The sequence below is a fragment of the Sceloporus occidentalis genome, unplaced genomic scaffold, assembly GCF_023333645.1.
Source record: "Sceloporus occidentalis isolate IW3139 unplaced genomic scaffold, rSceOcc1.0.p SCAF_3, whole genome shotgun sequence".
NCBI classification, from domain to species: domain Eukaryota; kingdom Metazoa; phylum Chordata; class Lepidosauria; order Squamata; family Phrynosomatidae; genus Sceloporus; species Sceloporus occidentalis.
Window position 1 is genome coordinate 119,355,071 of NW_028316983.1, and position 25,151 is coordinate 119,380,221.

Genomic DNA, 25,151 nt, shown 5'->3' on the forward strand with positions numbered 1-25,151 from the left:
TGGTGCCGAAAAAAAGAAGCTGCTTTTTGTGGTTTCTTTTTGTTGCGTGAGGAGCCCCGCGGTTTGTCCACTGCGGATCCCTCGTGCAACAAACGAGGGCGGCAGGAGACCGCCCTTTTGGGTGGTCTGTATCCCGCCTTTGTTCACTTTAAGGGTTTCTTCTTTCCCATTGAAATTGTCCAGGTGTTTATGGATTTCAGTGGCTTCCTTGTGCACTTTGCCCTGAAAGTTGTTGGCATGGTCCAGAATTTTAGTGTTTTCAAACAGCATTATATGCCCAGAATGATTTATAATGTGTTCTGCTACTGCTGATTTTTCTGTCTGACCCAGTCTGCAGTGTCTCTCATGTTCCTTGATTTGTGTTTGAACACTGCGTTTGGTGGTCCCTATGTAGACTTCTCCGCAGCAAAAAACTATAGATGCCAGCTGTGAAAGCTTTCGACTTCAAAATTGTTTCCACTGGTGAGGGATCAAACTAGTTGCATTTTATTACCTTATCTGTTTACTTTACACCCAAAACATATCTTCCAGGCAGTACACTTAGACTCAGAGAAAGGAAACATGAAAATTGGGGGAAGGAATATCAATAATTTAAGATAGACTCATAGACCCATAGAGTTGGAAGAGACCACAAGGGCCATCCAGTCCAACCCTATTCTGCCATGCAGGAACTCTCAATCAAAACATACCCAACAGATGGCCATCCAGCCTCTGCTTAAAGACCCCAGGGAAGAAGGCTCCACTACACTCCGAGGGAGTGTTCCACTGTCGAATATGCAGATGAAACCATGCCGCTTGCAGAAAATAACAAAGACGTAAGGAGTTTATCACACTGGGGCTAATTTCGGCATTAAAGAGAGATTAAAGTGCATTTAAAGCATCTCACAACTAAAGCAAAAATGTGGAGTAATTGCACGAATGGTAATCACATGCAATTGCAGAAATAAAGCGATATTGGAAATGCAGTGTCACTGAAATCCCGAAAGTAAAAAAGAATCTCATCAATGCTTCTTTGTGACCACTTTAATGGTGGGTTTTGTGCAACGTCATGTGAAATCGTTTTGCGTAATTACGCGATTTTCCTGGGATATTCATGGGATAAACTCTCAATCCCCTTTGTGTGATAAACTCCAATGAATGATTATTGAAGAAAGTCATGGGAGACTAAAAAAGGAGGTTATAGCTAAGCAAAAATATTGAACATAGAAAATCTGTTGATATGTGCCATCAAGTTGCCTTCAAACTATGCTGATCCCATAAAACAGAGCCCTCCTCGCAATTGTCCTCACTTATCTTCCTAGTGGTTCCTAATGAAATGAAAAAAATCGAGATTTATTTTTATCGTTATTCGTGGATTTTTTTAAATTTAATGCACCTTTGTTATGCTATAAACTTCATTTATAGAAACACTTCTATTCTTTCCTAACTTTTTGTGTATGAAATGAAAACCACCTCATGACTCTTTCCCCTACTTTTTAAAAATCCAATCAGAGGATTCAGCCTGGAACTTTAAAGGCAAACTGAGTGTGTGTTTGTGCATGAGTACACATGTGTGCACACCTGCTTTGCTTTTTCTTCCCTGCAGAGAAGGAAAGAGAGGAAAGAAATGCTTAGCCTATGTTTCATGGTTCCAGCTAAGTTCCAGCCACATGGGGAAGCTGTGATAAGAGCAAAGCAACTGGGCCTTGCCTTAAGGTCAGGCTCAGTTGTTCTGACATCCATATTCCCTTTAGGAAGGGAAAGGGACCTGAAGCTGTGCAAGCAAGATAAGATGGACTAGTAGGTCAAATCTGGTCTCTGAGCCAGAGTTGCCCCCATCCTTGTGACACAGAAGAGAGTCCAAATCCTGGGTAGAGAGATACTAGTTTCCCTCTGCCATGATTTGAGTCAGGCAATTTATTCTGATTGACAAAAGTTTCAAGGAAGACAAAGGGAAGTCCTTTATAAAATGTACAACTAATCTTGTCTCGGACAGAATGAATATGACTTAAATGGCTTTTAAAAGAGTTTGAAAATACACTTATCAATGGTTATAGGCAGGTGATAGAAACCTCCATGCTTACAGGCAGGATATTATCGAATGCCAATTGTGGAGGTGGGGAGGTAAGATGAATGCATTAGTGCCAGGCTTGGAGGAGTGTCAGACATACTTGGCAGGCTACAGAATACTGGATGCAATGGATCTTTAATCTCAGCATATCAAAATGATTTAGGTAATATAATCCCTATGCTATGATTTTTGGATGTAACATCCACGCCGTTATGAAAAAAATAGTATCTCTGCCCTCAGACAACCATTGCTTTAGGGAGGGGTAGGAGGGGAAGTTTAGAAAACTTTGATTTGGGGAAATTAAAAAGGCTTGGGTTCAGAACTTACAAAACCTGTCAGTTATTTTAAACAGATCCCCTGAGAATAAAGATGCAGCCACTAGCTGGCACTCTTGGTCCTTCCCAGTGCTGCATCTATAAGAATGAAAAAAAAAAGACCAGCTTCCTAAGGAAATAATCAGACTTTGACATATTTGGGGTCTGAATGACATGTTATTTTCATCATGAGACATGTAGCTATGTACACATAGGAATAAATGAATCAGTCAATTTTTTGTCTGCATGACTTTTTCATATGTTTTCTTTGAAGGCCATTCTGTTCTATTTCATAATTAATTTGCATTTTTTTCTCAGAAATTGCATTTCATTGTGTATTTTTTAAACATACTTTCCTCAAATATGCATTTCTCATACAATTTCATTTCTAAATGCATGTGTTTCAGTATGTTGCTTAATCAAGAAGTGAATTCCGAGAAGTGCAAAATCTGACTGATTTCTATCAGAGCTTCGAAAAATTGTTTCAGACTGCTGGGAGATTTGGGAAGCTGTAGCCTAAACAAGTAAGGTTTTCAAACTCTGGCTTGTATTAGAATAAAAAAGAAAACTTGTGGGGGTGGTTTGATTATAGAGCAAATTGTCCCTCCTCCTCTTCTTTCTCTCAATCCTGAGATGCGTTACAGACCGCCCCTTTGGGGCGGCCTGTAGGTGCGCCTTTCGCCGGTGTATCAGGGCCTCAGCGGCCAGAACAGCAGCCGCTGAGGCCCTGATCCGCCGCTTTCTGGGCCGTGGGGAAGCGGCAAAAGGCCACTTCCCCGCAGCCTGGAAAGGGGTGTCCTTGGGGCTTCAAGCCCCAAGGACACCCCACAGCGGCGGGGAGGAGGAGAAAGGGGCCAAGCGGCCCCTTTCTCCCTTGCATTGCTGGGCGCAGCCGTCTGAAGACTGCGCCCAGCGACGCAAACCAGGAAGGAGCTCCAAAATGGAGCTCCTTCTTGCTCCGCGCAAAGAGTGCATTAAGCTCCCTCGTGTGGAGCGACGTCATGTCCGCGCCGCCCCGTATAGAGGCGGCGCGGTCGTGATGTCGTCATGGCGGCCCCCATGTGGAAGGGGCGCCGCCATTTTGTACGGACTGAGTCCGTACTAGGGTTAGGGGGGTGCGGAAGCACCGCCCCTTCCTAACCCTAGTACGGACTGAGTCCGTACTAAAAGGCCCGTTTGTAACGGGCCTTAGACAGTTATCCCATAAAGGAGAGATAAGTGCTGATAAACAACTGGCTGCAAAGTCTGACAACCACCAACAGCAATTTATGAGGTAAGAAATGATTGACTATGAACCATCCTGCTTGGAATTTTTCTTTTCTTTAATGAAATTTCAGCTTGCTTTGCAGGAAGCCTCCCCAGTTAATACACTATGTACACTGCATGAACTCTGAGGGATGATGCTTCCATTCTGATTTCTGAAGCAACGTATCTTTATTGCATTCTGGAGGCAATATGCAGAAGAGTTTTATAAAAGAAATGAAAAAATAAATGAAACATGGATTGAAGAACCATACGAGGATGAACCTCAAATTATAAAAAGTGAGAAGTTGGCAAAAACAAATCACCAGCAACAGATGATATTCCAATGGAATGGGCATTGTAATGCACACAGACCGAAGCAACTCTAGTGCTAACTAATATAAGTCAACAAACAGGGAAAACAAAACAGTGGCCATCAGACTGGAAATGATCAGTATACATCCCAAACCACAAAAAAGGATACACAAAAGACTGCAGCAACTATAGGACCATAACACTAATCTCCCATACAGGCAAGATTATACTCAAAATTCTGCAGCACAGAGTCCAACCACACATGGAGAGAGAAATCCCAAAAGCCCAAGTGGGATTCAGCAAAGGAAAAGGCACTGGGGACCACACTGAAAACATAAAGGGCTTTAAAAATATACAGATTTGGATGAAATAGTTATACATAGAGCCCTGGCTTTAATAAAAAATCCACATTGTAATTTAGGACCTTATCACACCACATAAATAACCTGGATTACCTCTTCAGAACTGAAGTTTAATTCGAGAGACAGCTGGGTCCTATTGCAAGGATTTCACCATTGATGCTGCTATGTGAGTCCAGCCTTGCTGCAACCCTGGTCCCTGGCGTGCTTCTGCAGTTATTTTTTGCAGTCGGAATGCTCCCAGTTTTGAAATAAGGCTGCCGAAGTGCACCTGGCACCCGGGCTGCAGACGGGCCAGACTTACCCAGCAACTTTGGTGGCAAAATCCTTGCTGCCTCCTGAATTAGACTTCAGTTCAAAAGAGGTAAGCCAGGTTATTTAAGCACTGTGATAAGGTCCTAAGTGCCAGAATGAGGCCCCCATTGTCACCAATTACATTTCCAGGGTAGAGTGTTACACAACCAGTGGCCTGTTACAGACTGCCCAAATAAAGCTGCTTCGGGTCTCTTTGGAGATATGTTATTTAAATGATGCATGGGTCCTAAGAGTCCGGAGGTCGCGCCAAAGCCACACTCCATTCCTTAGCACTGGAGTGCAGCTTTTGTGCAGCTTCCAGATTCTTAGGATGCATGCATCATTTAAACAGCATACCTCCAAAGAGACCCGAAGCAGCTTTATTTTGGCAGTCTGTAACAGGCCAGTGAGCCATAGCAGAAAAGTCTCTCTCCTACATCCGTACAGAGTATATTGCTCCCACTGGTGAGATGTAGAGGAGGGCAATCCTTGCACAGGTGTATATAGGGAGATCTTCAAGTATTTTGCTCTCAAGCTATTTAGGGCTTTAAATGTCATCACAAGCCTTTTTAACTCAGTTAAAAATAAAGAACATTTAACATGCAAGTCAGCAATACTGACGCGCTTTTCACAAAAGCTGTGCAAAGTAGGCTAATTTTTCTATCCTAGAATAATTGGGAAGAAGCAACATTTCAAGGCTGCACCTTGTCAGCTACAGCAACACCAACGAAAATGCTTTTTTAAAAAAATCTTCAGGTGCCTGAAAAATATGTTTATCCTTACCTAACCCTGAAATGGTGTGTGGGGAAAAGGGAAGGCAATTTAAGTACCTGCTCACAGAGCCAGCTCAGAAGCTAGTTTACTGAGAGGCACCAGGAAATGATGCAGCAAGACTTTTAAGACTTGCTCCAAGCCTTTCTTTGTAACAGAGCCACTACTACTTCTTCTGATCCTACAAAACTGACATTTATTTAGGATTAGTGACTGAGCCAAAACAAAAATAAAAGAAAAATCAAGAGGTTTTAAAAACCACCTGACATTTAAAGGGCAAAATCTGAAAGCCACAGGGAGATGTATGAGGCACCGGGAGAGCTGTGTTTGATGTGTAGCCCTCAACTGCCATCTTGAAAACATCACATTCCGTAAGGCAGGAGGAACTAGCCCTTCCCCAAGTGCCTGCTCTCAATGGACAGGTTTGGGTGCCAAGGAAGATGGCAATAAATTAGCCCAGAAGCTCACATTATCTGCCAATGGCAAAGGATTTGAGCATTTCAAGCAGGAAAAGAGAAGGAGAGGTGTTTACTGGTAAACTGGTGTGTGTGTGGAAACATTACTTACTGAGGTACTATCCCAGTCCATCATGTTTTCCACAGTGAATAGTCAAATATTCTAAGACACATCCCTAATTCTTTTTCTCTATTAATGTGGCAGCACATATCAGAGAAAATTAGTTTGGATCTATGCGGAAGTGGGGCACCTGGTGCTGGACTACAATCCCCATCAGACCTAGCCAGCACAGGGAATGTTGAAGGATAATGGTAGCTGGAGTAAAAAAGATCTGGAATGCCCCAAATTCACCATCCCTGGTCTATGATAACATTCTATTACTTTGTGACTGATTTAGACACTGTGTATAATGTATGAGGATATTTAACCTAGCATTGTGTTAAATAACTTCCATGTGTGCAGATGGATATGTAGATACAAGTACCCTGTTTCCCCGAAAATAAGACATACTCATAAAATAAGCTGTAGCAGGATTTCTAAGCATTTGCGCAATATAAGCTGTACCCTGAAAATAAGACATAGTGATAGGCCCGGCGCGGAATGGAAGGGGGCGGGAAGGTAGCGGAACGATTGGGGCCAATGGTTCTAAAGGAAATGGAGTGGCAAGAAATTCAGCATGGAATTCTGGGTTTGAAGAGTTATGACGATGTTCCAGGAACATAATTCCAAGGAAACGACTTAACTATATTTGAATAAATGTAGATTATTGTACCATACTTAATAAAAATAAGACATCCCCTGAAAATAAGCCATAGTGTGTCTTGAGGAAAAACAACTATGGCGCGATACATACCTGCATTTTGTAGCTTGCCGGCAGCGATACTAGGGTAAGGGAGAGTGCACCATTCAGACGCTCCCTAACCCTAGTATGAACTCCATACGTCAAAATGGTGGCGCCCTGCACACATGGGTGCCGCCATTTTGATATGACACACGCTTAGCGTCCGCACATCCTGGCGCTTTTGTGACACCACAAGTGCACCATTGGCACATTGTGGCATCACAGAGGTGCTGCAAGAAGAACCTGCTTTTTGCGGGTTCATTTTGTTCCGCAATGGAGCTGCACAGTTTGTCCGCTGTGGCTCCCTCGCGGAGCAAACCAGGGTGGCAGGAGACCGCCCTTTTTGGGCGGTCTGTATCCCGCCAAAATAACACAGTGTCTTATTTTGGGGGAAATTAAACTTTAAATATTTCATGTATCTGTTCCTTAAAAAAAAACAAATGTAGATGAAACCAATGAGGATTGGGATCACAATGTATTAGGAGGTTTTTAGATACTTCCCAGTTTTTAGGTTTTTCCCAGTGGCCTAGTCCTGGTAACTCCACCTTACTCCTCCACTGGGTATCGCTGTAACCTTTCCAATGCATGAACAGTAGCTTCAGAAGAAAGGGTGGATTTTTATCTATCACAGCAAAAGAGGAAAAGGGTAAACCTCAAATAAGTAGGCCAGGTTTTACCAGATTAAGTGCCCTTGGCATGCACCCTAACATTTCAAGGATGAAAATTGGGACACATGTGGCCTAGCAATATCAAAGTGTTGTCAAAATGGCAAAAGTTTTTAATTTGGAAGAACACACAACAGCAGCTTCTGTTTGAACCTACAGGATGAAGACAAGATTTTCACCTCCCCTCCTCTTCCCCCTTTCGCTATTATACTCTCAACTTAGTTTGTACCAAGTGAAGTAAGCTGGAGACAAAGGCAGAAAGTGGGGGGAGGAAAGAGAAACTAGGACATTTTGAGAGGAGCTGGTAGTGGGACAAGAGAGGATTAATGAGGACCATTGCTGATAAATCAGGGCAACTGGAGCATATGTGCATCCATGGAAAAGGCATTTTATGGAATAAACTAATCCCAAAGAAAGTTGTATGAGGTCAGTTCAAATATCATACCAAAGTGATGTCTGACAAATGATGTTGGTTTGTTGCATTATATACTACCAATTCAAACAAAAAATTGTCTAAGATTTGTGAAATGTATGCTGGAAATGTAACAAATAAGAAGGGTATTTTTTTTTATCATATGTGGTATGCACACAAGAAAGCTAGTTTGATGCAAAAAAAAAAAAAAAGATTAATTTTCAATTGTAACCTGAACTTTTTCTGTTGGAAATGATGGATGAACAATTTGAGAAGAATAATACAATATACAACCAATGCTGCAAAAAAAATATATGCTCAGACATGGAAGAAAGATTTAATTCCTACAAAAGAAATGTGGCTATCTAAACTGAAGGATCTAGCAGAGATGGAAAAAGGATTGTTCTGAGTGAAGAAAATTTATTAACAAGATTTTGGAAAGATTAGAAATTGTTAATTGATTTCTTGAAAAATAGCTTAGGTGATTTGATGATTGTTGGTTTTCTTAATTTGTTGTTGTTGTTGTTGTTGTTGTTGTTATGTGCTTTCAGGTCACTTCCGACTTATGGCGACCCTAAGGTGAACTTATCATGGGCTTTTCTTGGCAAGATTTGTTCAGAGGAGGTTTGACATTGCCTTTCCCTGAGGCTGAGAGAGTGTGACCTGCCCAGGTCATCCAGGGGTTTTCATGGCTGAGCCAGAAATCGAACCCTGGTCCCCAGAGTCGTAGTCCAACACTCAAACCATTAAGCCACACTGGCTCTCTTTATTAATTAATATGAATTAAATATATAGATAAACAGTAAGTAATGGAGAGAAAAAGGGCAGGTGGGACTTATAATGTACCTGCAGAAGACACAGTTGGAAGTCATTTTTTATGTTGATGTATTAGTTGTAGATTCTGTTTTTGATAGTTTTGTTTATATATTTAGTAGTCTGTAGTTGTGTTGTGTTATTTCTCTTTTATTATTTATAATTTTTTATTCAATAAAAATATTTAAAACTGGGATGTCATATTGAGGATGGAGCAAGCTTGTTTTCTGCTGCTCCAGAGGCTAGGACACAGAGCAATGGATTTAAACTACAAGAAAAGAGATTCCACCTAAACATTAGGAAGAACTTTCTGATGGTAAGAGCTGTTTGATAGTAGAAGATGCTGCCTCAGAGTATAGTGGAGTCTCCTTCTTTGGAGGTTTTTAAACAGAGGCTGGATGGCCATCTGTCGGGGGTGCTTTGATTGTGTATTTCTGCATGACAGGGGGTTGGATTGGATGACCCTTGAGGTCTCGTCCAACTCTATGATTCTACCAACTCAAGTACCTAAGAATCTATATAAAAATTAAATTCAGAAAAGTCACAATTAATATATATATATATATATATATATATATATATATATAACACATTGTCCTTCTGCATCACAGATTTGGGAGTGCTGACAGATAGAAAATCAAAGTTCAAATACATGATCTGTTAACGGAGAAAAATGAAAGCAGACAAAGAGCTCTAAACCAAGGTTTGTTTCTACATGTCCAAGTTCACATCTAAACGATACAATATTTAGCACAAACATACTATGATTCTGTGTATGTGCACAAAGCTAAAGGAACTTTAAAAACAATGTTCAATGATTGTTGCTAGCTAACTAATCATGCCATGAAGATTTTCTGGAGACAGAACTGGGATAGTCTGATCCTGGATATGCCATTGCATCTATGCCTTAGGCTGGCCTTTGCCTCTTTTCAAACAGGCTTCACTAGCAGTGAGCAATGCTGCTCCATCTTTACTGTAATGAGGCCTGGATCACTCTAAATGCAGAGATATAGTGGAATTATCCACCTGGAAAAGAGGCAAAACAGAGAGCATGTTGCAGGTGAAGTTCTCTACAAAGGGTAGACAGCTCTTACTGTTATACATTTCAGTAGTAAAGCTTTTGGGGTGCAAGAGTAAAGTGAGCCTCTACTTTGGGCCCAAACAGACAGGCCAAAATAAAGCTGATTTGGTTCACTTTGGAAGTATGCTGTTTAAATTATGCATGTGGCCTAAGTAGGCTTGCCATATCCTGCCTGGGGGCGGGACTTTCCCAGTTTGGGGCGGGTCCACACAGTCCCCGCCCCCGGGGCACCACTGCCCCGGCGAGGCCCTGGAGGCTGGGGCTTGGGAGACGCTGTCTCCCAGGCCCCAGGGAAGCCTTGGAAGCGGCTCCGCGATCGCGGAGCACTCCTCCAAGGCCTCTAGGCCTTGGGAGAAGCTGTCTCCCAGGCCCCAGGGAGGCCTTGGAAGCGGCTCCGCGATCGCGGAGCACTCCTCCAAGGCCTCTGGGGCTTGGGAGACGCTGTCTCCCAGGCTCCATTGGAGGCCCTGGAAGCGGCTACGCGGTCGGAGCTCCGGCCGCAGGGTCCTCCAAGGCCTCTGCGAGGCCAAGGAGGAGGCCGCTTGCCACCGCGGCGATCGCTGCGAGGACAGGCGGCCCCCACGCTCCTTCCCGGCCTGGGAGCAGGCCAAGGCTTCCTCCCAAGCCGGGAAGGAGAAGGAGGACAAGGTTCAAAAATGTAGGACCTTTTTTTTTAATTTCCTGGCCAGGAAATTTTAAAAAAAAGTCCTTCATTTTTAAACCTTGTCCTACATTTGTCCCGGTTTGGAGGTCCTCAGCTATGGCAACCCTAGGCCTAAGAGGCTGGAAGCTGCGCCAAAGCCATGCTCCAATCCTAAGGACTGGAGTGCAGCTTTGGTGCAGCTTCTGGCCTCTTAAGATGCCTGTGTCATTTAAGCAGCATACCTCCAAAGTGACCCGAAGCAGCTTTATTTTGGCCTGTCTGTTTGGGCCCTTTGATACAAATATATAGTCTTGCCTGAGCTACAATTGTGGTGGTAGTTTTTTTTTAAACAACAATGGATTAATAAATCTTAATTCTCTGTTCTGATCAATCTGTAGGTCAAATTAGATTATATATTTAGCATGGTTTCAGAAGATCCTCTCTCAAGGGGTAAAAAACTGTTTGTTTATAATCATAGCACACAATGCTCCTAACCACTATATCGTATATTTAGTATCCTTTGTTTTAATTGGATGATAAACATGTATTTAATAAGTATATATGACAGCAGAAGCACATATTCTTGAAGACACCTTCTTCTGGGGGGGAAAAACATGCTAATTTCAGGGAATACACCTTTAATGTCTGCATGGAGCCTATGATTAATTCCTATGCTGTCAATTTCAGGGATATTTTTTAAAGGAAGTGATTGTGACAATACACTTGGTTTTATAAAATGGTTCCATAATATGGAAAACACAAGCTCTGTTCCCAACTTTGCTATCTCTTCCTCTTTTATGGCCTTGATCATGCTTTGGCTATCAAGCTGGATATAAATATAAATTGATAGCTTCCATTAACCCCCTCCCCTTCTTGATTTTCTATGGCTTAATTGCCTGGTTTGTTCTATATTGCTCTCTGCTGAGGAAAAAACCTCAATTCCAGCCCCTTTTTTGAATTTAGGGCTATTTGACTGTGGAATAAAACTGACACTTTCTGCAACAGTTCAGGTAAGAGGAGAGGTGGCTCAGTCAACTTCTGCTGCCTTGCAACTTTAAAAAATATTGACAGGTTCTCTAGAATGTGACCCAACAGTTCTACGTCCATTAACATAAATCATACAAAATGGACAGGTTTACTTTGCAATAAACAAACAAACAAACAAATAAAGAAGTAACTTTCATCCTTAAGCCAGACTGCAGCTTTCTGAGTTTGTAGGGCAAAGAATTTGAGTTTCCTTGGCACAGACTCTGGAATTATTTTAGTGCAAAAATATGAACAGCATACATTTCCCGTTAATGTTAGGTGGAATGCTGCCAAACTACACTCTTGATCATCCTACTTCTATCTTCATTCACCCACAGGGCCTTTCTGAAGGTTTTCCAGCTCCCACCCTGCAGATTATTTCTATTTTCCTTCTCCACATCTACCTCTTTTATGATCTTACTTTGGTCTACTGCACTGTTTGGATAATGTGGGACATACTGGGGAAGTGGGGATATAGAGGAATCAGACAACTTTACCACTCTCACCAAGAAACGGAAGGAGAGGACGTGAACATGGGGACTGACAGGATAATTTTTTAAGGCACCAAACAGCATGGGAGCTGTTCATGGTGGTTTGTTATTATTCACATACCTCCAGTTTCTCAGACTGAGACCTGTCTCTGTTTTTCTTCATGTGAAGTCTGCTTGTGGGATCTAAATATTGCCAGGAAGCAAAAAAATGTATGCTTTTGGGCTCCCAGGTGATGGTTTGTTAACCTGCCTTGGGGAATCCTTCTAAGAGTACAAAAGGAACAGATTGATGTCCAACATTAAAAATCAGACACAGAAGCAATGGGGGAGCATGGCTGATGGGCTGTGGTGCAGAAATTTCTGAAGGTACTCACCAGCACCATTAATCTAGTTGGGCAATCCAAAATACAGGCAGCTGTCTTGATTCAAACCAGGTTTGGCAGTTTCCACCAAAACAAGGATTTTGTTAACGGGTGTGAGGGTGTGAGTGTGGGTGGGTGTACAAACATCTCCAAGAGTCCATCTACACTGTAGAAGTAATGCTGTTTGCTATCACTGAGGGAAGACAAGCCTCAAACTATTTAAATAAAAACAAGAGAAGAATCCTGTGTAAAGTGGTGGTCACAACAAATTTGGTGCCAAGCAGTGGGAACTGAAAGACCCAGTGTGGTGGGATCTGAAAGTCACATTGTGAGGGGATCTAAAGATATAGTGTGAAAGATCTAAGAGATCCAGTGTCACAGGAATACAAATGCTAAACTTCCTTTTCAACCGTAATCCACTCCCAAACAACTGTGATGGCTCTGAACAATATACTGTGGCTCAGAAAACCCATTTTCTACCTATCTACTTTCTTCACAGTCCAGCTTTCACAACGTTACACAGAAAATGGGAAAGAAATGCAGCATCTCTAGGGCTTAAGTCTGAGCAACAAGGACTCCTAGTGATGGAGAGAGAACGATGTGGTGGATGACCTTCTCTTCCTCACCTGTTGCACAACAGAAGGAAAACATACATGGCAAGAAAGTGACTTAGCAAATAACAAAAACACTAGGTTTTTACCTGAGAGAGCAACTCTCTATGAATCCTCCAGTACAACTCTGTGGTCAACATCTGCCAGACATTGACCGTAGAATTGCGCTGGAGAAGCTACAGATGCCTAGTGGAATGTTCTCTCTAGGAATCTCCTTCAGTGTGACTTTTGGTTAAAGTTGACCACAGGATTGCGCTGGAGGACCTAGATATTCCTGGAGAGGACATATTAATAAAATCCATGAATAAACAAATCCGCAAAATTCAAAGTCACAAATTTGGAGGGATGAGTGTAATTCATAATGCTTCCTGGAACAGACCCTCAAATTTACTCAAAAACTCCCAGAGGCCATAAACAACATGCAAGAAGTGAAAACTGGTAGTGCCCACTGGTCAGTTCTGGAATACATTACAGGCTGATCATCATTTGAAAATGGAATTACCCATCCCAACATAGGGGTTTATCACACAGAGCTCCAAACGTTGTGCTTCTGTCGCCCAAACATCATCAAAATGGCGCATAAACATCACTAGTGTGATCATGCCTGGCACTTCTAAGGTAAAATGGAAGCGTTATCGCCATGGAATCGTCAGCGGAGAAGCCCTTCTCTTATTATTAATGATTAATCTGTTACTAAGAAAAGGGCTACTTCCCTGATGATTCATTCCATGGCAATAACGCTTCCGTTCCACTTTAGAAGCGCCTGCAGCATGATCACACTGATGACGCTTTGGCCCCATTTGATGATGTTTGGGTGATGGAAGCATTGTGTGTGATATACTCTATAGTGATGTGAACCCCCCACTGTAGCTGTCTAATCCACTGTAAAGGAATGTGCACATAATCACTATCCTAAATTGAGATTTTCTAGAGTTTTGGTGGCCACAAGAAGTCATACTGTGATCTCAATAATTTAGTTCTTTATAACTCTTCAGCCTAGTTCTGCACATTTATTTTGAGAATATTGCTCTCAATTTATTATTGTTATTATTTTTAAAAGTACTTTAGCACTTTACATTTCTATAGTACTTCATAGTGAACTAAGCACTCTCTAGGTGAGATACAATGTGTAAGCCAATTGCCCCCAAGAAGCTGGATATTCATTTTACTGACCTATGAAAGGGTGGAAGGCTGAATCAAGCTGGAAGCTGGAGCCCTGCAGGTTCAAACTCACAACATTGTGGCTGCAGTACTGGCATTTAACCTGCACCACCAGGGCTCCCCAAGAAAAGTAGTTATACATCTTCCAGTCGACTCTGACTTAGGGTGACCTATTCCAGAGTTTCTTTGGCAAGATTCCAATTTTACAATTCTATGATTCTATGAAGTTTGCCATTGCCTTCCTATAAGACTGAGAGAATGAGACTTGTCCAAAGTCAGCCAGTGGAAGTCATGGCTAAATAGGGATTCAAAGCCTGTCCAACACTCAAAACATGCTTTAAAAATGCTTATGTTTTACTACATCTTTTCATGAACTACAATGGCCTGGAAAAAGCATGGTTTACAACAGTTTTCACAGCCAAATGGTCAACAGAGGGCCCATTCCCACTTGCATTTAAACTGGTTTGTGACTCGCATTGATACCGGATTGCATATTCGATTCAGGCCAATGCACAGTTCCCACTATGGAAGCAAATTATGTCCTTACTTCATGTTGTTCCCACTAGTGGGAATGAGCCCCAAGTTGCCTTTGTGCCCCAGCTTTACACATGGGCAGTGGTGTGTGTCTGTGTCTGTGTGTTTGTGTAAGATTAGCCACTGCCACCAGAAATATTTCCTTCAGATCTTTTGTCTAGGGAGCCAGGAAAAGACCTGTAGAGATCCCAGTTGTTTTGCATCAAAGGTCTGTCTAGTGCTGGCTGCAAGGAGGGAGGGAGGGAGAGACAGAGGCCTACCTTCATGATGCCTGTGGAGGGTGTGGCCCTGGCCCCCAGGCTGCCCTGATGGGGGTCCCTCTCAGCCAAAGGGCTCAGATCACTGGTGATGGAGGAGGGGGCTTCGAGAGGCCAGGGCTGGGGCGAGCCCAAGGGCACAGACCGGGGTGTTTCCGTCTGCCATCCCCTGCCCGTGGGGCTCCTAGCAACCGCACCAGCCTAGCCTAAAGGGGCTTCTCAGCACCTGACTCAGCAGTGCCCCACGTCTTGGGCCCAGGCAGAAAGATCCCTTGCCTTCCTGCTCGGATGGGCTTCGCCTTGGTGGGGATCTCCACAGGTGGAGGGGAAAACGAGGGAAGGGTAGGGGGAGGTGAGAGAGAAGGAGAAGAGGCACCACCACCGCTGCCAGGGAGGGAGGGAGGGAGGGAAAGGGCCAGGAAAAGAATATCCACCAGGAGGGACTCCCCGGAGGAGTGGGCAAGACCAAGCAGCTGAGCGGCCCTGACTCTTCCGAGGCGGCTGCTGGGCTTGGAGAGGTCCCGTGCCCAGCTCACTCCCCCTGGGCCATGTCCTCCATGACCACAGCAGCCCCGAAAGTGGGGCTTGGTTCTGCCTGGTGAGATCTTGTGAGGCCAAGGGAGCCCAGCTCACCACCCTCAAATTTGGGGAGCTGGACTTTGATGAGATGTAAATCAGATCCATCATTTACACCTGTTGAACACTCTTCAGAATCGATTCAGAAACTGGTGTCTGAAAAGAACAATTTTATTTTATTTATTTTTTTTGCATTTGCCTCACTTCAAAGCAATCCAACCGATCACAGTCAGGTCTGAAACCATTTCCAAGGTGAACGAGGCACATATAAAGCTTTCAGCACATTACTTTAAATCATAGTGGGAACAAGTCCACAGAGTCAGTTTAAATTCAGGAAGCCCCTGGTTAGGATGTTGCCTCTACTATGAATTTAGTGAGCTTATCTTAGGCAAGTTACCATTTCTCAGTGCCAGCCCCATCTATGCAGATAATTTAATGTTCACAGTCTTGCTGTGAAAACAGCTGAGATAATGCACATGAGGAACTACAAGGTTTGCAGGAAAATGTTGGTGGGCATGCAATGAAGTTAAGAACATGGGAAAATAGACAAAGTATCTCCCTCAAAGACACTGAATGCAAAGGAAGAACAAATAATAACTTAAAGAAAAGACTTCTAAAAAGTTATCTTGTGTTCTGCACAGGACAAAGTATTGTCTGGCTTGAAAAGCACTAGAATAGCCTTTCCCCTATAGCTAAGTGGTAGAGCACATGTTTTGCAGGCTAGCATGAGATCTGAGTGAATCCTGCACCTAGCTGTTAGTGCACTCCTCAGTTTATCTAGTAGTGCTGAGATGAGTAGCACTCCAATGGAGCTAGCACTCTATATGCTCCAAATGATTTAGCAGGGATAGTCCAATTTAATAGTCCAATCAGTTGTCCCACTTTTTCAGATACTTTCAAAATGCCCGTTTCTTTCTTCTCTTTCCCACTTGGTCCTTAGAGCTCATTTCAATTTGCTGCAAACTGAGGACCTATCCAAACTATTGGAAAAAAGTGAGATTTCTTGCAACAAAAAGCTTCATTGGGACTTCTTGAAAAGCATTTTTAATCCGGATAGATCTCTCCAGGCAGCAGGGACGAAAGAGAAAATGAAGGGAAGTGGAACGGCAATTTAGTCTTTTGCCTGACACCTTCGAGTAGACTTTGCTGACTACAGAGCAATAGTCTTTTCCCATCAACTTCTAATGAATACCAAGATGCATATTGAAAGCCAGCATGATACAGTGATTTGAGTGTTGAACTAGGACTCTGGAGAACAGGGTCTGAATCCGAGCTTGGCCATGTAAACCCAGTGGGTGACCTTGGGCAAGTCACACTCTCTAGGCCTCAGAGAATAGCAATGGTAACCCCTTCTGAACAAATCTGGCCAAGAAAACCCATAATAGCTTTGCACACAACAACAACAACAACCATACATATTCCTCAGAATCTTGTTTTAGTTTTATGTGCTGTGTTTTTTAATAAAACAGATGCTAGTTGATTTAATTGCTGAGTGTGGGAGTAAGTTTAAGAGGTACAACCATGGCCAACTTGGAGATTTTCTGGAGGGTCTATAGAATTTCTGCCTGTTAGGACAAAGTGAAGCACCTAGGTATTGTGTCAGGAAAAAAGGAAGCAGCCTTATGGTAATCCATTAATTCCAATGCATAGTTATTGCCTAATTATACTCCAATTTTAAGTAATTACCTATTATTGGAAACTGATAATTAGTTATCATTAGGGAACTGCAGAGACTAGCAGGTAGAAGTCTCTGTGCACATTTAAAACACATCTTTAGGCAACTGCATACACAGCAGTAAGAAGAAAGTAATGTAAACAAAAAAACAAATTAGATGAAATATAGCACTAATGGAACAAACCTCAAGGAATAGTAAGTTTAAAGCAGTAACACTAAGAGGGAGCTCATAAATGTAGAACAAACATTAGTAGAACAGACAAGGCAGAAGTGGGCCACATATGACTCCTAGGACGGGAGCTTTTTCTGCACCTCCCCAGTTTACTCTGCCTCCCCAAGACAAACATACAGACACACACACACACACAAACACACACACACAAACACACAATCCAAAACAGTTCATCGTTGATCCTGGAGGATTCCAGGAATGGCAATTTACATGGAAACAGCCACTCAGCTCCCTCAACCCTCTCCCCAACTGTTGCATCCCAACTGAGCAGGTGCTGAAAAAAATCACAAGGATGAGTCTGTGGTGACATTTCATTGTTGTTGTTAACCTGCCCTTGAGTCGATCTCGACCCATGACAACCTTATGGATGAGACATCTCCAAGACTCTCTGTCCTCCCCTGCTCTGCTTAATTCCTGCAACCCCATAAAACCAGTGACCTGCTTAATAGAGTCCATCCATCTGGCATGTGGCCTTCCTCTCTTTCTGCTTCCCTCCACCTTTCCCAGCATTGTTGTCTTTTCCAATGAGTCCTCCCTTCTCATGATGTGTCTGAAGTATGACAACCTCAGTTTGATAATCTTGGTTTCCAGGGAAATTTCTGGCTTGATCTGCTCTAGGAATCATTTGTTTGTCCTTTTTGCTGTCCACGGAATCCTTAGCACTCTTCTCCAGCATCACATCTCAAATGAATTGATTTTCTTCCTATCATCTTTCTTGACTGTTCAGCTCTCACATCCATACAGGGTAATAAGAAATACAATGGCTTGTATGATTCTAACTTTTGTGCTCAGTTGTATATCTTTGCATTTTAGAATCTTTTCTAGTTCTTTCATGGCTGCCCTCCCCACTCTTAATCTTCTTCTGATTTCCTGACTGCAGTCCCGATTTCTATCAATGTTTGATCCTAGGTATGAGAATTCATTTACTATTTCTATTTTCTCATTGTCTAGGTTGAATTTATAAAGGTCCTTGGTAGTCATTGCACTTTCTTCTTTGATCTTCCTTAGTAGGTGTTCGAGGTCTTTGAGGTTAGTACTATGGTGTCATCTGCATATCTTAAAATTTTTATATTCTTTCCTCCTATTTTTACTCTTCCTTCTTCTGTATCCAAGCCTTTCTTATAGTATGTTCTGCTTACAAGCTGAACAAATAAGGTGAAAGGATACAGCCTTGTTTGACCCCTTTGCCAATTAGGAACCGTTCTGTTTCTCCATTATTATTATTATTATTATTATTATTATTATTATTATTAACCCTTATTTATGAAGCGCTGTAAATTTACACAGCGCTGTACATACAATCTTTTAGTTAGACGATTCCCTGCCCTCGGGCTTACAATCTAAAAAGACATGACACAGAAGGAGAAGGGAGTGGTGGAGGGAAAGGGTAAGAGGTCCAGCAGTTCCTCTCTACCTCCAAGGCCTGGACCAAGGCAGATGGACTGGAGGGAGGGCTTGGCTTCATAATGGATGGTTAATCTTCTTCCAGGGAAAATACATACTCTCAAGTAGGATAATACATATACAGTACATAGCAATACAGGAAATGATTCAATAAACAGGCACGACAAGAACATCAAATAGTAAGCGACAATTATGCAATGCCTGGGAACGCTTCTCTGAACAGGATGGTTTTCAACTCGGTTTTGAAGCTGGTAAAAGAAGTGATGGCTCTTGCTTGTGGGGGAAGAAGGTTCCAGGAGTGAGGGGCAGCAAGTGAAAAGGGGCGAATCCGGGATGGGGCAGAGGAAATCCTGGGCTGAGACAGCAGACCTTGACTACTAGAACGGAGGGCCCGAGTGGGAAGGTGAGGAGAGAGAAGGTCTGATAAGTAGGGAGGGGCCAGTCCATGGAGGGCTTTAAATGTGGACAGCAGGAGCTTATACTGAATGCGGAAAGGGAGGGGGAGCCAGTGAAGGGATGCCAACACAGGAGAGATGTGGTCAGAGCGGTGGGTGGAAGTGATAATGCGTGCAGCTGAATGCTGAACAGAGATTAAAGGACGGAGGTGAGAAAGAGGAAGCCCAGCCAGGAGGACATAACAGTAATCAAGTCGTGAAACCACTAGGGCATGGACCAGGATCTTGGCAGTAGAGGCGGAGAGATATGGTCGGATTTTGGCAATACTGTACAAAAAGAATCTACAAGCCTTGGCTGTGGTCTGGATCTGAGGGATACACGACAGAGAAGAGTCAAAGATAAAACCAAGACTGCGGGCTTGCTGGACTGGTTGAATAGAAATGTTTCCACAGAGACAGAAAAGGAGTGTTGAAGGATGGGCTTAGGAGGAAAGACAAGAAGCTCCGTCTTGGACATGTTGAGCTTCAAACGCCATGTTTTGTTCTGACAGTAGCCTCATCAGGACTATCAGATGTGTTGGACTCTCATGTGTTGAAGGATGTTCCATAGCCTTTCATGATCTATGCAGTCTAAGGCTTTGCTATAGTCTATAAAAGACATGCTGATTTTCGTTTGGAATTCCCTGGTGTGCTCCATTAGCCATCGAATGTTTGCAATGTGGTCCCTAGTGCCTCTTCCTTTCCTGAACCCTGCTTGGACCTCTGGGATTTCTCTCCCCATGTATAGTTGGAGTCTATGTTGCAGAACTTTGAGCATAATGTTGCTTGCATGGGAGATCAGTGCTATGGTCCTATAGTTGCTGCAGTCTTTTGTCTCTATTTTTTTTGCGGATGGGGATGTATATTGTCTGCTTCCAATCTGCTGGCCATTTTTTTGTTTTCCATATCTGTTGACATATGTTGGTTAGCACTAGAGTTTACTCTATCAATGGGGATTGCAGTAGTTCAATTGGAATATCATCTGTTCCTGGTGATTTGCTTTTCACTATTTCTCTGATTGCAGTTTCCACCTCACTTTTTAGAATTTGGGGTTCATCTTCACATGGCTCTTATTCATTGTGTCCTTCATTTTGTCATCTCTTTTGTATAATTTTTCTGTGTATTGCATCCAACATCTTTTTATTCCTTCCTGGTCGTGAATTATGTTATTTTTGTTGTCATAGGGCATCCCAGTCCTTGGTTTGAATTTTCCTTTGATTTCCCGGATCTTGTCAAATAGATTTCTTGTTCTTCTCTTTTTGTTGTTGTCTTTAATTTCCCTGCATTGGTCATTGTAATAATTTTCTTTATCTTTCCACAGAAGCTGTTGTACTGTTGCATTCATGATTGTTGTTGCTATCTCTCTTTTGTTTTTCTTCTGTTCTTTTCTTTATTGCTTGTAGTGTTTTATCTATCATCCATGGTTTTTCTCTTTCTTTTTGTTTCTTGAACGTGTCTATCTGCATTCTTCTTTTATTATGTCCCTGGCTTAAGACCATAGTTCCTCTGGTTCTCAGTCTATTATGCTTAGTAGTGCAAATCTGTTTGTTATGTTATCAGTAAATTGAGATATTATTTAGATCATATTTTGGTATAATCACTGGTTGTGTTTTCTTCTTGAATCTTACTGTTATTTTTGATGAGTAATTCATGATCTGTGCCCGTTAGTGCCTGGTCTAGTCTTGGCCACCAGTATAGTGTTCCACCATCTTTTACTTCTGATTATATAATTTATTTAATTTTTGTGTTGACCATCTGGTGATGTCCATGTGTATAGCCTTCTTTCTGGTTGTATGAAAAATGTGTTTGCAATGAATAGGTTGTTGGCTTCACCAAAATCTATCAGACACTCACCTGTTTCGTTTCTTTTGCCTAATCCAAATCTGCCTACTGTTTTTGATTCTTCTTTGCTTCCAACTTTTGTGTTTCAATCTCCAATGATCAGCTTGTCATCCTGTGTTGGTGTGCTGACAATCTCTTCCTGTACTCCTTCACAGCATCTATAAGTTTCTTCCTGTTTTGCCTCTATGGTTGTTGCATATACTAGAATTTGGGTGTGAATAGAGGTTTACAATGGAGCCTTACTGAAATGATTCGGCCTGATTTTGCATTGTATCCTCTGACTGCTTTCGTCACATTTTTTCTTAGTGTGAAAGCCACCCTGTACCTTCTTGTCTTTTCATTCCCTGAGTAGAACACTATGTGGTTATCTGATTCAAAGTGGCCCACTCTTGTCCATTTTAACTCACTCACCCCCAGTACTGGTATGTTCATGTGTTCTGTTTCCATTTTTACTATGTCTAGCTTCCCTTGGCTCATTCACCTCACATTCTACATCCTTATTTTATGTGCCATGCTGCTTTGAATGCCCTTTGCCTTTCTAAGGGTGTCTGCTATTTGTCTTGCCATCTTTCTTATGCTCTTGGCTATTCTTGCAAATGCAATACCCCTTTATTTCTTCCTCTTTTTCTGTTATTGCTCTGATCCTGCCTTTGTCTCACTTGAGCTGTCTCAGTGTGGGGTTACACAAGGAGGGCCACCTACACCTCCCTGTTTGCAGTGCCAACCAATGTTAACTATGGTGTCACTACAATTCACTCTTGTCAGTGACACACCCACGACTACTACTGCTGCCCAGAAGTTGTTTGTCTCCCTATATCATTTTCATTTCTACATTTTCATATTTACAAGCTGTTCAGAAAAAGTTACAATTCTGCTGTGAAAATGAATTATGAAAGACTCATAATTGTTTAACCCCTTATCCCAAACAGAAAATAAAATCTGAATAGCTGAAAAGATAAGGTTGGCCCTCACCCTAAAAAGAAGAGGATATTGTGAGAAAGAAGCTTTGTACATTGAAAGAGAAAAGCAGAAAACCTATTTGAGAAAGCAAGTTTCTCACAAAAGGATATTACAGTCAGTGATCCAGCTAGACTGAAATGTTGGTGCTGAGCAAGAAGAAGTGACAGGGAAAATATCAATGGGGGAAAACATTCTTCATCTTACTCACTTTCTGGGCTTTTCCTCTGCAGTTTCTGCCACATAGTATCCAGGTTTACATTCGTAGCGGCAGACAGAGCCCACATCATGATTCCCTTGCAGGCATCGGGGTACCAGCAACTTAGCATTGGCAACCAGGCGTGGAGTGTCACACTCCAGCTTGCAGTAAGCTTCTGGAAGTGACCACAATCCATCATCCAAGCAGGTCAGCCACTGACTCATTCCTAGCTCCAAGAAAGAGAGGGAAAGAAAGAGAAGCAGAGCCCACTGAGAATATGAAACAGAATTAGGTAGGCCAAAAAGGGCCAACTGGTGGCCCATAGACTGGCCAAGGTTTTCCCTCACTTTCCCCACCCTTGTCCATTGCATACTGGTAGTGTGAGATGCAGCTTTTTTGCCTGGCAAGTGCCATGTTCATTTCCTCGAAGGTAAAGAAAAGTAAAGAATTCATGCTGCTCCTTTGCGTGCACAGGGATCTGCTTTAAAGAGATGCTCCAACTAGCTTTGCCTTGAAAATCTCAGTCCATCTACATTCAAGAACTAACCTTGTCAAGAGGCTGACCAGTCAATGATACCCAGAAACCTTCCAAAATGACAAAAAACTAAATTTTAGAATTAAATGAAGGAAGTAGTCCTGTGGTACCTTTATCTTTTTCTTGTTGTTTGCACCTTCAATTTATTTCCAAATTTATGGCAACCCTAAGGAGAACCTATCATGGGGATTTCTTGGCATGTTTCTTCAGAAGGTGAGGGCTTGCCATTGCTATCCTCTGGGGCTGAAAGAGTGTGACTTGCCCAATATCACCCAGTGGGCTTACATGGCCTAGTAGGGATTCAAACCCTGGTCTCCAGAGTCATAGTCATAGTCCAGTGCTCAAACCACACAACACACTGACTCATACAGCACCTTTAAGATCAATCAATTCAATTCAGCATAAAGTTTCATGGATTCCAGTCCATGTTGGTGAGCCTCAGTAGACAGACATATATACTAATAGGGTGGGAAGCATGAAATGCAATGGAAACGCATAACATTCTGGCAGAGTGGTGGGATGGCAAGCAGTTTTTCTTGGTGTTCATAAAAAGTAGTTAAAGCAACAATAAAATAAAGAGGTTAGTCGTAATTGTGTTGCAAAGGTCCTTCCTTCTTTTTATACTGAAACAGACTAACATGGCTATCTGATAATTTTTGAACATGTATTGATCTCTTATGTACTGCAATAACAATGTGCTTTTTCATAGCATGGTGTACACATTTGCTGTCAAGGAACATCCATCTCATTCACTACCCTTCAATCACAGATGGTGACTTGGGAGAGGGAACATTTTGGCAATAATGGATATTTCATAAGAGGTTTTACAGCTCAGCCCCTGAAGGCGGCAGGTGCTATTTTCTTTTTTGTGCTTCATTTCAGAGGTTTTTTTTTTTTTGGGGGGGGGGGCATGATGTCTCCCACTGATGGCCACCATGGCTTTCCTAGAGATAGCCCCAGAACAATTGTTCTGTGAGAAAAGATAATGGTGGCTGCCACTTGGCAGCCGCGACATGTAGCTCTGCTCCCACCAACCACTTCAGGAGCAGGGGGGAAACAACCATTGTTTTTCCTAAATGTAACTTGCCACTGTCTAATAACAGAAATAAGCTACCATACATTTAACATTCTATAAAAGCCTCTTCTGAAATCCCAAGAAGTTCTGAGAACCTTCAGTTCAACTGTGATTAAAACAATCTACAACATAGACTGGGATGGGGTGCGAGACTTTTCTGTAACGTGTCCTCTGTTGCAGAGGTACAGAAAGCTACCTTGTGTATTCACTGGCTTGTAGAAATCCAAAGTTGCTGATCTGGCCAGAGGATACTGTCAGCAAGAAAACTTACCTACGTTCATCTCCTTATATTCAGCAATGCAGAGTGGGAAAGATCCTATGTCCTTCTCACAAATACAACCTTTTAACTTAAATGGAATACCCACATTATAAAATTAAAAAAGAGTATCCACATAGAATTACAAACAGCATCTGCCGCACAGAATCATTTTAGAGAAGAGCTAGATTAGTCTGCCTTGAGACAATTGTTCTTTAAGTACTTTTTTATTCACAGCTGACTACCAAAACAGCACAGCTGGGAGGAGCCATACGAACCATACAAGTTCGTTACCTGAATCTAACTTCAAGATTTATTAATCTTCCTGACAGATACATGTCCAAATATAGGTCTCATTAATCACTTCAGAGACGATGATGGAGTTTCCTCTTCAGACCTTATGCAAATAACAAAATGCAAAGACAGGCAGAACATTCTGGGACTAGCATCTCATCTAAAGCTGCCCTAAGCGAGAGAGAGTAGTCATGGAATGATAACAGCAGCATACCTTGAAGCTTTGCTGGCTTGATGCAGGAGAAGAAACATTGCTTCAGGTAAGTAGTCCCTTTGGGGCAAGAAAACTCAGCATAAAGGACAAGTGATTGATCTGGAAACTGGCAGTCGATGGGGTCGCAAGTCACAGATCTGTCCCACTGTCCAGAGTTACAGGTCAACAGGATCTCTTTCTGGGAAAGGAAAAGAAAACCACTCCTAAGTTCTACTGCTTGATTGAGGGCTATTATAGCAGCATGAAAGCTGGCCTCAGCTTAGTATAAGAGTGGCAGATGTGAGGGATGTGCAAAGTGTTCAGGCCACATGAAGACTCCAAGTTTCAAAAGCGTTCCCAGAAATGGTGCCCTCTGGAACCCGACTGGAACGTGATGGGAACGCTCGGCGGTGGTGGCGGTGTTCCCCGTGCGGTAAAGTCGCGTTCTGGGCCCCATCGGGTTCTCATCACGCTCCTTGCGCGCCCGCGCTCGTGCTCGTTAGGACGCATCCGGGAACATTTTTTCCCCATGCGATAAACTTCATAGTAACAACTTCATGTCAAAGTTACCTTTGCCTATTCTGTGTTAAAATAAACTTTTATTCTTGGTTAACTATCCACTTGGCCTGTGATTTAACATCCATTCATGCTACTGACCTTTAAAAAACCCACAGGTGTGTTGGGTCACAAAGAAGGAAAGAATTGTGAGGTGGTGGGGAATCATTACACATGTAAAGCTTATAATTATCTAGCCACAAAGGCCATAGACACAGGAATCCTC

At 42.5% G+C, this 25,151-nt stretch overlaps 1 protein-coding gene across 1 annotated transcript in view; it reads right to left on the reverse strand.

Moving 5' to 3' along the window:
• PAPPA2 (pappalysin 2) overlaps positions 1–25,151 on the reverse strand; it is a 177,932-nt gene that overhangs the window by 41,155 nt on the left and 111,626 nt on the right. Inside the window, exons 15-16 of the mRNA XM_089518326.1 lie at positions 24,392–24,569; positions 22,030–22,243 (exon numbers count right to left, since the gene is read on the reverse strand). Coding sequence (XP_089374452.1) covers positions 22,030–22,243; positions 24,392–24,569 — 392 coding nt within the window. The remainder of the gene's footprint in view (positions 1–22,029; positions 22,244–24,391; positions 24,570–25,151) is intronic.